Source organism: Protobothrops mucrosquamatus, unplaced genomic scaffold (assembly GCF_001527695.2).
Source record: "Protobothrops mucrosquamatus isolate PMUCROS unplaced genomic scaffold, P.Mucros_1.0 scaffold859, whole genome shotgun sequence".
Lineage (NCBI taxonomy): Eukaryota > Metazoa > Chordata > Lepidosauria > Squamata > Viperidae > Protobothrops > Protobothrops mucrosquamatus.
The window spans coordinates 259,589-277,148 of NW_015387114.1; the positions used below are offsets into that span (position 1 = coordinate 259,589).

General features: G+C 47.3%; 1 protein-coding gene across 1 annotated transcript; it reads left to right on the forward strand.

Moving 5' to 3' along the window:
* Positions 1-1,987: 1,987 nt before the first annotated feature.
* On the forward strand, positions 1,988-15,034 carry MAPK7 (mitogen-activated protein kinase 7). The gene is made up of 6 exons (XM_015819104.1): positions 1,988-2,207; positions 4,961-5,126; positions 7,607-8,745; positions 11,234-12,156; positions 13,747-13,874; positions 14,839-15,034. Exons 1-6 carry the CDS (start codon positions 1,988-1,990, stop codon positions 14,990-14,992), a joined length of 2,730 nt encoding a protein of 909 aa, XP_015674590.1. The 3' UTR covers positions 14,993-15,034.
* The last annotated feature ends 2,526 nt before the right edge of the window (positions 15,035-17,560 follow it).

A 17,560-nucleotide genomic window follows, 5' to 3' on the forward strand; every position in this document is an offset into this window, starting at 1 on the left:
CCTGTTGTCCACCTCCTCGGACCTTCGGCGCCTCATCTCGCGTCTTGGCAGGTGGGGGGGACCTTCTTTCTCCCGCGCGTTCCTTCCTTCCTTCCTCGTTAGGCAGAGACGGTTCCAGCTGGTAGGAGGTTGGCCAGGGATAGGATTTCTCCTTGCATTGCAGCCTGTCCAGCTCATCCTTCAGCCCTCTGCCCCCTCCCCATGAGATCCCCTCCTTCTTGTTCTCCTCCCCATCCCCGCTTTCCTCCACTGGGTGCGCCGGACACATTCAGCTTGGCCACTCAACCCCAGCCCTGCCCCATAAGCGCCCCAATTGCTGTCATTGTCCGAGAGGTCAACATGGGTTGGGTCTCCCTTCGTTCTTTGTCCCGTTGGACGGAGGGAATGTGGCTGACCCGAAGTCGCTCAGGGAGTTTTTAATGGCTCAGGGTGGATTTGAACCTGCGGTTCCCCAGTGCCTTAACTACCATATCCAAGTGATTCCCTTCCTACGAAAGACTCGGTTTTCCTTTCCTGCTCCATAAAATTGGCTAGTGACACCTTCCCTTTTTTCTCCAAATCCAGCCCAGTTTACTTCTTAATCTCAATTTGTCCTGGGAACTGATGGGGAGGAGGAATTATTTTTTTTCCTCCTTTCTGAAATCTCTGTGACAATCGTGTTTTGATTGGTAGGAGGATAACTTCTCCATGCTTCCCTCCCCCGCCACCCCATCCCATCCCATAATAGATTGTTCTCAATTTCAGGCTGGCAGATTAAACTGTCACCCTGCCCTATTTCATTTTCCCAGTCAGAGGGATTTAAGCTGAAGGCTACCCGCTGCTGAGTTCGTTGCTCTCCTGTTCCTAAATTAAAAAGGAACTTTTCTTTCACCTTCTATTCTCAAGCTTTGTATCCATCTTTCTTTTTTTCAGTACTTTATAAAAAGTACTTTTATTTCAAGATGCTAAGTAGGTTGAACTATCTTGCAAGTAACTTGAGTTTGTCTCAAATGATTTGCACAGCCACTTTTGTGCAAGATGGTTGTTATCTGCTCTTAATTGTATTCTCTCCTTTTGCGCTTTATTTCTGACTTCTCACTACAATCTGCATAGCTACGGTAGCTAATTGAGGTCAGTTACAGAGGGGCAGGGGAGAAGCAATGCACTACAATTATATGTTTTGTATATTGATATAACTCACTCATATTTTTCCTGTCATCCTGCCCATCATTCCAAAATATGGAGTTCTAAAGCCTATTAAATATTATAGTCAGTGAATATTTCAGCAGAAATTAGTCTGAGATTTGAAATGCTGTAGTGAATACAAGTACTTTCAGCTTGTGCCTAAATTGTAACAAAGTTGGCACATATTTAAAAAGTGGTATGTCTTGAAGCCCATCTATAATCACTGAGGACTCAGAAATGGAGAATAGTATTCCAGGATAAAAATGTTTAGTAATAGATTTTGAAACCCCAAACAAATTAAAACAACATGAACAAAGAGCTTATCCAAAGAATGGATAAGGCTTTTTTTGTGTGTGTCTTCAAGTCACTTTTGACTCCTGGCAACTGCCTGGATTAGTTTCTTCCATTTTTTTGGTAAGATCTTTGGAAATTGATTTGCCCTTTCCTTCTGCTAGAATTGAGAGGGAGTGACTGGCCCAGAGTCACTCACCAGCTTTGGGTCTAAAGTGGGGCTAGAACTCAAGGTCTTCTGGTTTCTGGTCTGTTGCCTTAACCACCTTAACTAAACTGGTTCTCTGGTAAGCTATATGTGCCTCTAGCTGGCCCTAATTCATTCACTGTTCATCAACTGCTAAACTCTACTGATATTTTGGGTTATCTTAAACAGCCTGAGTGCCACACAGTGTGAAGGCTTGGCTTCTGTGTCCACCTGCTACATTTCCTGTAACAAAAAAGAGAATAGGAAGCTGGGCATTGGACTGTAACCTCATAATTCACGTTTGTCTCTTTATGTGTATTTGTGTGTTTGGGGATGTGACAGACCATGGCTGAACCCCCAGTGGAAGATGAGGGCGAGGAAGCAGCTGAGAGTCAACCCAAGCAGGAATCCACCCATCAGGCCACAGTGGCAGCGAAGAACTTAGCCATTTTGAAGGCCCGGTCATTTGACGTCACCTTTGAAGTGGGAGATGAGTATGAAGTCATTGAAACAATTGGCACCGGAGCTTATGGTGTGGTGAGCTCAGCACGGCGCAAAGACACAGGTGTGTTGAGTCAGAGAGCCTCACCCTGCTCTCTGCTGAGTGGCTGTTGAGATTCTTATGTGGTTTTCTCTCCTGCATAGAGGCGGGGCATAGAGGAATTCTCCTTGACTAGCAGTGTGTATCAGTAGTATATTTCCTGCTGTTTTCTGCTTGGTGTTTTCTGCAAAGTTTGGGTTTAGTACCCTGAAATATTAATGCATATGGGAAGTCCTCATTTAGCTACTGTCTCGTACAGCCATTGCCTTGTATTTATGATTGTGATGAAAAAGTAACAATGCAGCCAAGCTTCGCCCTTACGATCGCCATAGGTTTGGAAAACTGAATTGAGATCATATCATAAGCCCAGTTGTGGTTTCACTTAACTGCTTTGCTTAATGATGAATTGCTGATTCTGGGGCTACGACAATTTGCTGCAGCCATCACTTTTTAAGGTCTATGCTGCTGGGTATGCATCTTATCAATATACTGCCGGGCTCACACATTTTCTGTTAAGACTGAATCCTTAAGTATGTTTTTGCCTATGCCAGGGGTAGGCAACCTTGGCTCTTTTATGACTCGTGGACTTCAACTCCCAGAATTCCTGATCCAGCCATGCTGAGGGGAAAGGGAGAGGTTTCCAAGCTGAGCCATGCTGGCTCAGGAATTCTGGGAGTTGGAGTCCACGAGTCATAAAAGAGCCAAGGTTGCCTACCTCTGGCCTATGCCATGTTCAAACTCAGTGCCTGGATCTAAACCAGACTTTCTTGACTATCTGCCTTCCATCTCTTTTGGGACTACAGCTTCAAAATTCTTCCATCATGCTGGCTGGGAATTTTAGGAAATATAATTCTAAAGCAGGGGTCTTCAAACTTGGTCCTTTTATGACTTGTGGACTTCAACTCCCAGAATTCCTCAGCCAGGCATGTCTGGCTGAGGAATTCTGGGAGTTGAAGTCCACAAGTCATAAAAGGATCAAGTTTGAAGACCCCTGTTCTAAAGGAACTGACAAGCCGGGGAAGACTTGCCAAAACACTGAGAAATAGAGATAGCTGGTTTTATATATTGCGCTGAAATACAGAGCAGATCATTGGCATAAGGCCTACAGAAATGTCAAGGTCCCAAAGTACATTAAATGTTTAGGTTAGATTCAGAAATTGTCTGAATTGAGGAATAATGTAGTTGTTTAATTTGGTTCACCTTGTCCTCTACGTATGCCCATAATGGAGCTCAAAATTTCCATTTTGTGTCATGACAGTCATAAGTCAAGGCACCCTCATGACTTGAATCTGGTTTTATAACTTTTTTTTTTTGTATTAGTGGTTAAGTGAATGCTGCTGTTGTTTTGGAAATGCAGTGGTAATTAAGCAAATCAATATATTCCTATGGGCGTTTTTTGGCCCCAAAGACCAAAAGCTGGCAAAAAACTTAAATTGTGACCATGCGACTGTGGAACGCTGTAACCAGTGGTAAAGCTGAACTGGTTGCCAAGTGTCCAAAATGCGATCTTGTGATCAAAGAGATGTGTGCAGATGTCGGAACTCCAGAACCAGATGGCATAGCTTTTGGGTGGTCTGTTGTAACTTTGAATGATTGCTAAGTGACCAGTCGAAAGTCAAGATCTACCTGTATGAATTCAAAACCAGCTGTGTGTGCTTCATTTGTAAACGGTCGTTAAGAAAAGGTGTGAGTTGTTGGATTTGTGAAGTAACTTAGTTTGGAAAGTGAATTATCTACTTTCTGAGCTCATGCAGTACAGTGTAATATAAATCGACTGAATAGGCTGAATTCCCACACAAATATATTAGAAATAAATATATAGGTCAGGGGTAGGCAACCTTGGCTCTTTTGTGACTTGTGGACTTCAACTCCCAGAATTCCTGAGCCAGCATGGCTCAGCTTGGAAACCTCTCCCTTTCCCCTCAGCATGGCTGGCTCAGGAATTCTGGGAGTTGAAGTCCACGAGTCATAAAAGAGCCAAGGTTGCCCACCCCTGATATAGGTAGTCCTTGACTTACGATCACAATTGAACCCCAAATTTTTGTTGCTAAGTGAGACAGTTTAGTGAATTTTGTTCCGTTTCCCAACCTTTCTTGTCACACTTGTTAAGTGAATCAGTGCAGTTGTGAAGTTAGTCACATGGCTGTTAAGTGAATCAGGATTCCCCATTGACTTTGCTTGTCAGAATGTTGCAAAGGGGGATGTGATGACTGTCCGAAACATGAGTCAGTTGTCAAGTGTTTGACTTTTAATTATGTGATCATAGGGATGCTACGATGATCGTAAGTGTGAAAAGCGGCCATAAGTCACTTTTTTCAGTGCTGTTATAACGTTGGTCACTAAATGAACTGTTGTAAGTCGAGGACTACCTGTATATGCTTTTGAGTTATACTTACATTAGGTCAGTATCTATAGAATTGTAAATGTTAATTGTTATACCAATATATTATACTTTATTTCTTTTTTATATGGTATTTTTCCACTTTTTTTCCTTAAAGTACTTTTTATGCATTTTCCCCCTTTGAGAATGTATCCATTGTGGTTATTTTTGTGTTTTGTTCCTTTTTTTCCTTTTTCTGTTATATTTTAAAGGAAAACAAATAAACATTGCAGTAAGAAAACATTCCTCAAATCCTCCCCCCAATAAAAGCCATTAGATTTAAAAATGTTTAACCAGTTAGAAAAAAAAAATCCACCCAGTGCTTGTCAGAACCTTTAGAGCAGGGGTGTCAAACGTGCAACGTCTCCTCACCTCTCTCCTGTTTTCCACTTCACAGGCCAGCAGGTGGCGATCAAGAAGATTCCAAATGCCTTTGACGTGGTGATGAATGCCAAGCGTACTCTCCGGGAACTTAAAATCTTGAAACATTTCAAGCATGATAACATCATTGCCATCAAGGATATCCTGAAACCTTCCGTGCCTTATGCTGAATTCAAGTCCGTGTAAGTGTTAATACCACTTTACAATGCCTTGGTAAGGCCACACTTGGAATACTACATCCAGTTTTGGTCACCACGATGTAAAAAAAGATGTTGAGACTCTAGAAAGAGTACAGAGAAGAGCAACAAAGATGATCAGGGGACTGGAGACTAAAACACACGAGGAACGGTTGCTGGAATTGGGTATGTCTAGTTTAACGAAGAGAAGGGCGAGGGGGGACATGATAGCAGTGTTCCAGTATCTCAGGGGCTACCACAAAGAAGAGGGAGTCAAGCTATTTTCCAAAGCACCTGAAGGCAGGACAAGAAGCAACGGATAGAAACTAATCAAGGAGAGAAGCAACCTAGAACTAAGGAGAAATTTCCTGACAGTTAGAACAATTAACCAGTGGAACAACCTGCCTCCAGAAGCGGTGAATGCTCCAACACTGGAAGTTTTTAAGAAGAGACTGGACAGCCATTTGTCTGAAAATGGTATAGGGTTTCCAGCCTGAGCAGGGGGCTGGACTAGAAGACCTCAAAGGTCCCTTCCAATTCTATTATTGTTATTATTGTTAAGTGAATGTCTTAAAGTTTGCCAGGCTTGAGAAATACTAACTTGTCCTAGTCATGCCTTCTAGCCCTGTCTGAAATTTCAGCAACCTTTATGAGACAATAAATTAAAACAGTTCATCTCTTCTTGTAGGAAGCTGATTAAATTAGTATCAGCTCAGAAGGTTACACAAAGAATCCTGAGGCCAAAGTTACCCATCTCTTCTTTTATATAGCTGCCCATCTTCAAGTATATGACTTTGACTGTCTCACATTAAATATTAAAAATGATTAAAACACAAATATTAACATAAAACAAAAATAACCTTGCTTGATATCAGGCCACAAATGCAGTTTTGGCTAATTGCTATGAAGGCTTCTTGAAATACTAAGTGCTTGGGGGAATTGCTGCTTCTGGTGGAGGTGATTATTTTTTTCTGCATCAGGTTCCCAGAAATTTTGGGACCACGACAGTTTCCAATGGACAATCTCTCATGGTTTCTCTTAATACCAAGATGAGATAATATTAGTGGTTGTCAGGAAGTTTGAAAATCCAGATCCAAAATAATGATACCTTATTGGTTGTCCTTGGTTGAGTCAGTCTCTCTTGTACTTACTTTCCAGGCTTATTGTGGATATTTTATTGACTTGGAAATAGCACATATGCTTTCTCAATTCAAGGAAGTAGGATCAAAATGTACGAGGGCCACTGTTTATTCATTTATTTAAGAAAATATATATGACCATCCGACTCACCCTCACCAGTGATTCTGGTGGCTTATAAGGATAAAAGCTTAATACAAAAACAAGTGGGGGCCAATCTTATGTCCAGGTGGTTGATGTTCCTCAGGGAAGGAGCCACTACAGAGAAGGCCCTCCATCTTGGTCCTGCTGGATGGACATCCTTAGGAGAGGGGAACCATAACATCCCCTGCCTCCCCGCTCTGTTATGATTCTTTTACTCTCCATTTCCAAGTGGACAGTCTTCTAGGTCAGTGGTGGCGAACCTATGGCACGCGTGCCAGAGGCGGCACTCAAAACCCTCTCTGTGGGCACGCGCACCATGCCGTGGAGATGGCAACTGTCCCTCTTCAACCAGCCGCCTGCTAACTCGCCGAGGTCCCACGTGGCCGGATGCATCCCACAATGGCTGGTTTCCCTCTTCCCCCATCCCATCCCTCCTGGCCTCGCATGCTCTCCTTTTCCCGGGCACGACCCACTGCATCGCCTCCTCAGCTGTTGGCCGTCCAGCTCAGAGGCGGCATCTCTGAACTGCTGGGGGCGGGCTGCGGAGCCCCAGAATGCGCCGGTCGACGGTCCGGCAGGCTGTGGCTGCTGACGGACACTGTCGGCCCCCATGCGCTCGCTGGCCTCTGTGTTCGGGGGCCGATGGTGTCAGGCAGCAGCCGTCCTGGCCCTTGCCTCACCTTGCCCTGTGACAATGGCAACCCCGCCCTGCCTCGTCTTGCCTCGCCTCACCCCTCAGGATGAGCCTCCTGCCCACCGCCCACCTGCCAGAGATCCCCTGGATCTTCCCCAACCCTGCCTGGCCCCCACAGGCATCCCTCCCCATGAGCAACATTGAGGTGACCACACCCACCTTGGCCACACCCACCCAGTCTGCCATGACCACAGCCTCGCCCATTCAGTGGGCCACGCCCACCTGGCACCCGGCGATAAGTGGGTTTTGGGTTGCAGTTTGGGCACTCGGTCTCTAAAAGGTTCACCATCACTGTTCTAGGTTATCACATCAATATGTGATATGCACATCAATGTAAGTGCGGTGCTACCATTTGGCTCTTGAATAGCACAGAGGGTTATTTTTACAACCCCCCAACAAGGAAGGTTTGTGTGTCTGCGTAAGAGGTCCAAGATTATTCGGGTATGTGAGCAACACATACTCCAGATTCACCCTTTTATTGACTTGTGCCCCTTTTTCCCCCCGATGGCAGCTATGTGGTGCTAGACTTAATGGAGAGCGACCTCCATCAGATTATCCATTCGTCGCAGCCTCTCACTTTGGAGCACGTGCGCTACTTCCTCTACCAGCTCCTCCGAGGCCTTAAGTACATCCACTCGGCTAATGTCATCCATCGAGACCTCAAGCCCAGCAACCTGCTGATCAATGAGAACTGCGAGCTGAAGATCGGTGACTTTGGCATGGCCCGGGGCCTCTGCACCAAGCCGGTCGAATACAAGTACTTCATGACGGAGTACGTGGCCACTCGCTGGTACAGAGCCCCAGAGCTGATGCTGTCTCTGCACGAGTACACCCAGGCTATAGACATGTGGTCGGTGGGGTGTATCTTTGCAGAGATGCTCGGGCGGAAGCAGCTTTTTCCCGGGAAAAACTATATCCACCAACTGCAGCTGATCATCACTGTCCTGGGCACTCCCCCCGCCAAAGTTGTCCATTCCATCGGTGCTGACCGGGTGCGTGCCTACATCCAAAGCTTGCCGTCGCGCCAGCCAGTGCCCTGGGAGAGCCTCTACCAGAACGCGGACCGGAAGGCCTTGTCTTTGCTCTCAAAGATGCTCCGCTTCGACCCGCGCGAGCGCATCTCTGTGGTGGAGGCCTTGAACCACCCGTTCCTGTGTAAGTATCATGATCCGGACGACGAGCCCGACTGTGTCCCGGCGTTTGACTTTGACTTCGACAAACAGGTGCTGACCAAGGAACAGATCAAGGAGACAATCGTGGCGGAAATCAAGGACTTCCACGAACGCCGGGAAGGCATCCGGCGGCAGATCAGTTTCAAGCCCACTCTTACGCCGGCAGTGGTGGACGGCGGGGTGGATGATAATACCGCTAGCCAGGCGCTGCTGCTGCGCTGCAATGACATTGACATGCCCAGTGCTGGTTCTCCGTGCGCCGACGATGATTATGTGATGGCCTCTCCCATGCCTTACCCGACAGAGGCCATTGACTTCTCCTCTCCTCTCGTGGCTTCTTCTGTCACGCAGCCAGAAGTAAAGGCGGAGGCAGAGGCCCCGGCGGCCCCACCCAAGCGGGAAGGCGCCATCTCAGATGACACCAAAGCTGCTCTCAAAGCCCTCATCCTGCAGTCTGCACTCCGGAATAAAAACAAAGGTAAAGCTTTCTCCGGTTTGGCCCTGGGAAGCGATAGGACAGGCCTCTAGGTTGGAGATAATCCAGTTATTTAACTCGCGTCTCTCTGATATATACAGGTAAACCTCAACTTATGACCACAGTGGAGTCCAAATTTTCCAATGTTAAGCAAGACGGTTGATTTCCCCCTTTTTACGATTTATTTTTGACACAGTTGTTAAGCGAATCAAGTAGTTATTAAGTGAAGCGAGCCGAGCCGGCTTCCCCCCGTTGACTTTGCTTGTCGGAAGCCGGCTGGGAAGGTTGCAGATAGTAATCACGTAACCCCAGGACAGTGCAACCGTCATAAGTACATGCCAGTTGCCAAGCGCCTGAATTTTGATCATGTGACCCTGGGGGATGCTGCCGTAGTTGTTAAGTGTGAAAGCCGGTCGTGAGTCCCTTTTTTTCAACGCCACTGTAACTTCAAACGGTCGCTAAATGAATGGCTGTAAATCGAGGACTACCTTTTCAATTTCATCCAAAATCAAAATCAAGTAATCTTTTAGAACAATTTCATTGAGGGCCGCATCAGCATTGTGGTTGCCCTCAGGGGGTCGGGGGGGGGCAGGGTGGGTGTGGCCTACTGGGTGGGCATGGATGGAGTGGGTGTGGCCTACTGGGTGGGCGTGGCCAGCTCTACATCATTCGCATCAAGGGTGCCTGTGGGGGCCTGGGCAGGAGTGGGACAGATCTGAGGATCTCTGGCAGAAGGGGGTAGGACCAGGGTAAGGGCCAAGGCATGGTCCACTGGAGGAGCCTCACTGTTCCTCTCAGGCCATGCGTGGGGGGGGGGTTGGTGGTGCAGGCTGCCCGGAGCCCTGGGCAGCAGAGGTCAAATGCCCAGCCTGGCCCTTGAGCACCCACGGCACCAAGCCCAGCCCCACTTCCTCAAGGCTGCTGCTCAAGGTTCTCCTGGTTCCTCGCTGTTTCTAGACGGCCTTGTGGAGCTAAGACTGAATGCGTTTCAGCATAGATGGCCACCACAAAATTGTACATTGGCTCCCGGCTGGCCTGGGCCAGGGCCAAGGCAGAGGGGGCTGGTTCCCTCACTGTTTCCAGGATGGCTTCGCGGGCGATATGAAACCACATCGCAGGCCGCATCCGGCCCCCGGGCCTTGTGTTTGACATGTCTGTTTTAGAAGAAAGTTAAGGGTTTTTTTAAAAAAATAATAAAAAAATCAGATAATATTTATTGCATGTAATATTGCATCTGGATAATATTGCACCTTAGCAATTACTATGTTGCTCGAAACTACTCTTGTGAGGTTGTAACCCTGAAGAGTGAGATATAAATAATTGCCGCAAAGAAGTATACAGATGCAAATGTTTTCACCTTTCTAGCTTTGTATTTTTTCTTCCATCGTTTTTACACCTGGCTTGTTTTCAAAGCCAAGCAACCTTGAATATTCTTTCCAGACAGAAGTGTAGCATATTGTGAAGCCACTAAGAAATGAATATTGTTGTAGAGTCTTAGAAGCCTCCTTTGAAAAGGACTTCACAGCAATTGTTAGTTTTCCGAGGTTCAGCGGAAACAAAAGGGATTGGATCCTGGATGCGGTATGAGCATCTTCTTCTTCTGCCATATCCATTATCGGACATTGGCGATCATGTTGGTGATCCTGTTTTTATCAGCAGCCGCACGAAAAAGTGCTGCTGAGTTTTGTCCAAACCACAGTCCCTTAGATTTTGAAGCCACGATGTTCTTCTTCTGCCTGGACCTCGTTTGCCTTCAATCTTTCCCTGGAGGATTAAATGGAGTACGCCGTATTTTTCTGGGTGTCGCATCACATGTCCGAAATATTCTAATTTTCGTTTTTTAATTGTTTGGATGATTTCCCTGAATCCCTGAGCATGATAAGCTGTAATCCCCGGTTAGAAGCCAGGAAAATGCTGAGAAACTTTTGAGAGAATCGGAGTGAAAATACAGGTAGTCCTTGACTTACAACCACAATTGAGCCACAGGTTTCTGTTGCTAAGCGAGACCCTCGCTAAGCGACTTTTGCCCCATTGTATTGCCTTTCTTGGCACAGTGGTCAATTGAATTGCTGCAAGTTGTTAAGTTAGCAACACGGTTGTTAAGTGAATCTGGCCTTCCCCCTTTGACTTTGCTTATCGGAAGGTCACAAAAAGGGGATCACGTGACCCTGGGGACGCTGCAAGCATCATAAATATGAACCAGTTGCCAAGCATCTGAATTTTGATGACATGTGACCATGGGAGATGTTGCCATGGCCGTAAGGGTGAAAAACAGTCATGTCACTTTTTGTCAGTGCTGTCGTAACCTCCAATGGCCACTAAACAAATAGTTGTAAGTTGAGAACTACCTGTAGTGATGCTAACCTGTGAGGTATGCTTTTTTTTCTTTTTTTTTAAAAAAAGCGTGGCCTTGATAATGTATTTGTAGCCGTCATCTTCACTTTTTGGACTCCTTCTTCACGGATATCCCCTGGCTCTTTCTGTCTTGCAGATATACTTTCCTCTGTCCCAGAGACTCCTGATATCCGGAGACCGGTAACGGCGAAGGAACGCCAGCGTGAGAGGGAGGAGAAACGGAAACGGCGCCAGGAACGGGCCAAGGAGCGAGAGAAGCAGAAGAAGGAGAAGGAACGGGAACACAGAGACATGCTGACTGAGAACGACCGGAACCTTCTGGAAAGGTGGACCAAGATGGTGGACCGCACCCAGAGCAAGCCAATCCCAAATGGGCCCACGGTCCCATCCCAGAGAACCCCTGCCGGTCATGCCCTCCCTTCCGTTCCTGCCGCCAAGCCCTTGCCCCCGCGGGCCCACCCATCGGCCTGCATGACGCCCACCCCTTCTCATAGCACCCCAGCCCCTTCTGAATTCCTTGCTTTCTCCGACAAAGCGCCACCAGGCCTTGCCCCCAAACTAACCCTTCTTCCGGTGGGGACCGAGCTAGCCTCGGTCCAGGCCTCCAACGCCAACGTTATTCGCTTTTTCCCAGCGCAGACTGCCCCCTTCGTGGTGGCCACCCCGGCTTGCCCCAAAGCCATCCCTGCCAAGTCCGAGTGCCTCTTGAACATCAAGTATGCCCCGAGCGAGATCTTCCAAGGTCCGTATGGCGTGACCGCCCTCAATGCTTGGCGTAGCGTCTCTCCGCCTGAGAACTGGGCTGTGTCTGGGCAACTGCCTGTAGGTCAGCCTGAGGTGGCACCCGCCGGGCCTTTGCCAGAACCAGTTGTCAACTTTGTGGCAAGAGCTGGGGCAGATCAGCCTCTGTTCCAGTCGGAGATGGGCAAGTCTGAACTTCCGCCCCAGGCGTTGACCACAGAAGAAAGTAGAGGGTCAGTTCAGTCCCAGGTGGCATCAGGACTTCCTTCAGAATCTCCTGATATCAACGTGGTAACGCAGCAGCTGTCCAAATCTCAGGTAAAAGCCCTGGAGGGGCTCTTCCTTTTGATATCAGGAGGATACATGGCTTGGGGTAGTCGGCCTATTGATGTTTGTGCCCTTCCTATAATCCCTTCCTATAATCCCCAAGAGTTGGGAGCCCTTGGCATCTCTAGAACAGGGCTTTTCAACCAGTGGTACGGGTACCACCTGTGGTACATTGGCACCTGGCAAGTGGTACGCGACCATCCTATAAAAGTGGTAGCGGGGGAGGGGAATGACTGAACCGGTGGCAGCACCGCACAAGCCTGAGCGAGAGATGGCTGGAGCTGCAGGGCTGTCAGGGCTCAGCGGAAGCGCCAGGATCAGTACCGCTTTCCAGATGATTGGGGCTTCTTCGGGGCTATCGGGGCTCAGTGGAAGCACCAGGATCAGCTTCAGGCTCCAACTGGAGCTCGGCGCTGATCCTGGCACTTCTGCTGAGCCCTGAAGAAGCACCAATCAGCTGGAATGTTGCAGCATCTCCAGGGTCTTGTGATTTACATTCAGATGCTTGGCAACTGATTCATATTTATGACGGTCACAGTGTCCCAGGGTCACGTGAAGTGACCAAAACCTGCGGCAACCACCCAGCAGACGGGGGGAATAAAAACCAAACACCCCACCCCACTCCACCCCCGCTGCCAATCCTCAACAGAAATGCTCACCACAATGGAAACCTCAGACAGGAGGAAGTTTTTGACACCTTGCTAGGCGACTGGTGGTACTCGGATATTGCCATATCCTAAAAGTGGTACAATGGGTGAAAAGGTTGAAAAGCCCTGCTCTAGAAGATGCTCATGGTAAACTTAATGCCGTTTCTGCGGGACGCTCAGCAGTTGAATTCCCAGAACGTTCTGTGCAGGTTGCAGCGTTTCTCTTATGGAGCTCCTAGAGATAAGCAAGAATCTTTTTTGCAGCCTGAGAAAGGAGCACCGTCCTCTTTGTTGTGTGTGTGTGTGTGTGTGTGTGTGTGTGTGTGTGTGTGTGTCGGTCAACACAATGCCTTGAATGAAAAAAACTGTTTATTCTGGATCAGATCCGGAGAACGTTAATTTTGTTCAACTCCCACCGAAAGGAATTTAGCAGGTTTAAACTTGTTTGTTTCTCTGACTCGTGATGGTTGTTCAAAGGCAGCTGACTTCTTTGAACCTTACACTCCCTTTCCTTTTATTTGGACTGGTTGACAAGCCAGTGTTTTCCTTTTCCTGCTGTGCTCCAGATGTGCTTTAACATCCATCATTTTCAAACAGTGTATCCCAAAAAAGATGCTGATTGGGGGGGATTAGGGGATATCTCTTTAGGGCAGGGGTCTTCAAACTTGGCCCTTTTATGACTTGTGGACTTCAACTCCCAGAATTCCTCAGCCAGGCACGTGTGCCTGGCTGAGGAATTCTGGGAGTTGAAGTCCACAGGTCATAAAAGGGCCAAGTTTGAAGACCCCTGCTTTAGGGTATCAGGTTGAGGAGATAGTTTGCTCATGGTGCTGAGCAACTGAGCTATTCATGCAGGAATAAGGTTGTATGGAGAGACCCTTGTCTTCAAATCATTGGTAGTCCTACATTAATTTTTGTTGATTCTTCATTCCAGGTGGAAGATCTTTTGCCTCCTGTCTTCTCTGGAACGCCCAAAGGCAGCGGTGCCGGTTACGGGGTTGGATTTGACCTGGAAGAATTCCTGAATCAGTCTTTCGACATGGTGGGGGAGAACAGAGAGAGGTGAGAGGTGTTTCATGTGTCCTGTTTGTTGGGGCTTTGTGGGGAGAAGTGTGGGCTATGGAATCGGTGGAAGAATACATGCATTCAGGAACAGATATTTACTTTCATTGGAACTAGCTTCTGGATGGGCAGCAGGAAGTAACATGGTCCTAATAGACAAAGAGGGCGACTGTCTTCTTATTGGCTTACTTGCTCTGATACCATTGAAAACAGGGCAATCTTCTTTTGATAGATGTAAGACAAGGAGGAGCCAAGATCTGACAGTGGTAAGATCTGACAAGGAACATTGCTTAGTTGGAATCTGTCTTCTACTACCTGCTCCCCTTCAACCCCCACAAAGCCCAGCTAGTCCCATGAAAGATTATTAGAGATGAGGCCCAACATATCTGGAAGGCAAAATCTTGTGGATGGCTGGTTTTGCATGATTTTCAAATTTTGGATGAGTTAAATTTGTTCCCTAATCCTCAATGGCCGTTCTTCCTATATTTTGTTGAAGTTTGGAGAGTCAGCTTGAGTAGTGGTTAACTGGCCTAGAAATTAGGAGACTCTGAGTTCTAGGCCTTCCTAGAACATTTTTTGGGGCACTTATTCTCTTTCAGCCCAAGCCACCTCACAGGTTGGTTGTTGTGGGGAAAATAGGAAGCAGGAGGTATGTTTGCTGAATAATAATAATATAACTTGGGTGGGGCTCCATCAAAAGCCATACTGCAGAAGCTATCACTAAATTTGATCGGCCTTCATGCCATAAAAAAGAATTTTATCTGGAGACGCTCTAGGATTTTATTTAGAATATTGTTTCTCAACCTTGGCAACTCTAAAATGTGCGGACTTCAACTCCCAGAATCCCCTCAGCCATCATAGAGTTGCTGAGAAGCACTGATCCAGATTGTTTAGAGCTCATGTTGTCCATTGCTTTGTCTTCATCCCATCTCCTGGTCTCTCTCTCTCTCTTGTACTTTATTAGTCAAGGTGACTCTGCCCCACTCTCGGCCTCGCTTCTCGCTGATTGGCTGGAAGTCCATCGCATGAACCCTGCTGACATGGAGTCCCTCCAGCAAGAACTGCAGTTGGGCTCTCCCATGATCCTGTCTGACATTCCGGACCTGCAAGATGCATGAGAAGTCGAGATCCTGTTGGCCAACGTCTTCCTCTTCTGTCCCTCTGTCTTTCTTTCTCTCTCTTTTTTAAAAACAACAACAAAAACAACAACAACATTAGAGTGGATGTGAAAGATCAAGGCTATTTGCCTTCTCAATGACTTCGGTTGGAAATGTCACCACAGTGCCTGTGCATTTCTGTTGTTTTGCTTTACATCAAAGGTGGATTGGGCTGATGTTTTTAGACTGGAGGTCTTTTGAAGTAAACTTGGTTCTACACTGCCTTCTGTGGGCAGGTTGAAAGACACAAAAAAAAAATCAGGAAAGGACTCTGACAAAAACACTAAAGGATGCATCATCTCTTTCCTTGGAAACAGGCATCCAGTCAATTTTCTAGCTTGACCCCACACTGTGTTTCCTTACCTCATGGCCGATTAAACCTGGACAATATTTTCTGTTTAGAATATCGAAAGCTCTTCGAAAGGGCAGCATTCATGTAAAACATGTTCTCCGGGTCTTTCATAAAAAAAGATGCATACACGCATCAAATCCAGCCTTCCTCCATAGACATCTGTTTTCAAATTGGTGCCCCGATGTATCGGATTTCAGCGTCCCTAATCTTCCTTTCACTCCTCTCCTAGATACAGGTAGTCCTTAACTTACGACTATAATTGAGCCAACATTTCTGTTGCTAAGTGAAACATTTGTTAAATAAAATTTGCCCCATTTTATGACCTTTCTTGCCACAGTTATTAAATGGACCGCTGCAGTTAAGCTAGTAACATGGCTGTTAAGTAAATCTGGCTTCCCCATTGATTTTGCTCGTAAAAAGATCCCAAAAAGTGATCACATGACCCCGGGACAACTGCAGCTGTCATAAACGTGTCAGTTGCCAAGCATCCAAATTTGGATCATAGGACCGTGCGGATGCTGCAATGGTCATAAGTGTGAAAAACGGTCATTTTTTTCAGTGCCGTCGTAACTTTGAATGGTCACTAAATGAACTGTTATAAGTCAAGGATTACCTGTCTTCTAAACTTCAGTCCTCCATGACGTGTGAAATCCTGAGTGACTTGAGGGCGGTCGCTCTCTTTCAGTCCAGCCCACATCTTAGGGCAGTGATGGCGAACCTTTTAGAGACCGAGTGTCCAAAAACTGGCCCCGCCCCGCTCCACCACCCTGTCCCGCCCCCACTCTGCACCCCCATCCCCCATCCCGCTAGCCCACAGGACCACTCACCGCCTCCAGGGCCCGCTACAGATCGCCCAGGCAGCCCAGCAGCGCTATGGTGGCCACATCCTCTGCCCGTGCCCTGCAGCATCAACTGCATAATGGGGTGTGAGAGCAGAGTCTTGTCTACGCTGCCTGGCTGCCATGTCCTTGTCTGCGCTGCTCCGTGTGGGCCACGCTCGAGGGCGACTCTCCTTCAGGGGGGCTGCTGGAGAGGGGGTCGCGGAGGGAGGCAAGGCTGGGGCAACGGCACGTGTGCCCACAGAGAGGGCTCCGAGTGCCGCCTCTGGCACCCGTGCCATAGGTTCGCCACCACTGTCCTAGGGTGTGGGGAAAATAGGCAGGAGGCCGATGGACATCACTTTGACTTGTACAAAATAAACGTGGGATATAAATCTAATAGTTAAATAAATAGTCCTCTGGCTCCTACGGGTAATGGCGGCTGAAGTTCACATACATTTGGAAGGCGCAGGTGGGGAAATTTCTTTTTCATAACATGCTTTGCCCTGCACATTGAAACAGATGGATTATAAACTTGTGGAAATCAAAAGACTGCCTTCTATTGAATTAGGCCAACAGGCCGTTCAATCTCATATGCTGTATTCTGACCAGGTATACCTCTTCAAAGTCTTGGACAGAGGATTTTCCTGCATTTCTTTAACTGGAAATACCAAGAGTGGAAGCATCAGCCTTACATGCTACAGGATTTGCTGTGCTGTCCATTGATTACTGCTGTGGTTGCCCAAAGTAACGTTCTGGAGAACTTGGCAACTGCTGACTCTTAAATAATGCTGTGAGGATGGCCCACAGATTCCAATGGAAAAGAGACATAAGTGTAAAGGGTTTCTTTGGCTTCATCTCAACGCGCCATATTGTCATGCAGAAGAAGCCTTGAAATTATGAGGAAGGGGAGGGAAATCCAGGAAATGTAAGTTTTCTCCTTGGTTGGTGTTAACGATGACTATGATTGCTCTGAAACAAGGCAACCTTCTGCTTTTTAAGTGAAGATATGCAATGTTGATGGTGCCTACGCTCAAGGTTTCTGCTTTGGGAGGGATGTGACTCTCCTACCAATACATATAGTACTGTCTACTAGGGGAGGTGACCACTTCTCCCTCTAACTTATACAGTTTCTACCCCACATCTGCTCTACCAGGATCGTTTTAAGAGCCTTCTCTGTGTCCAAGGTAGCCGAGCAAGGCTTGTTTCCAGCATCCTGGTTGCCACTTGCCATATCAACGTGCCTCTGGACAGTGGCCATGTAACAGTGTCTCCATAAGGCTGGCGCTACCCTATCTTGTCTGCAGAAACCTGGGTGACCCTTAAGTGGCAGCAGACAAGAGAGTTTTGGTTCCCCTT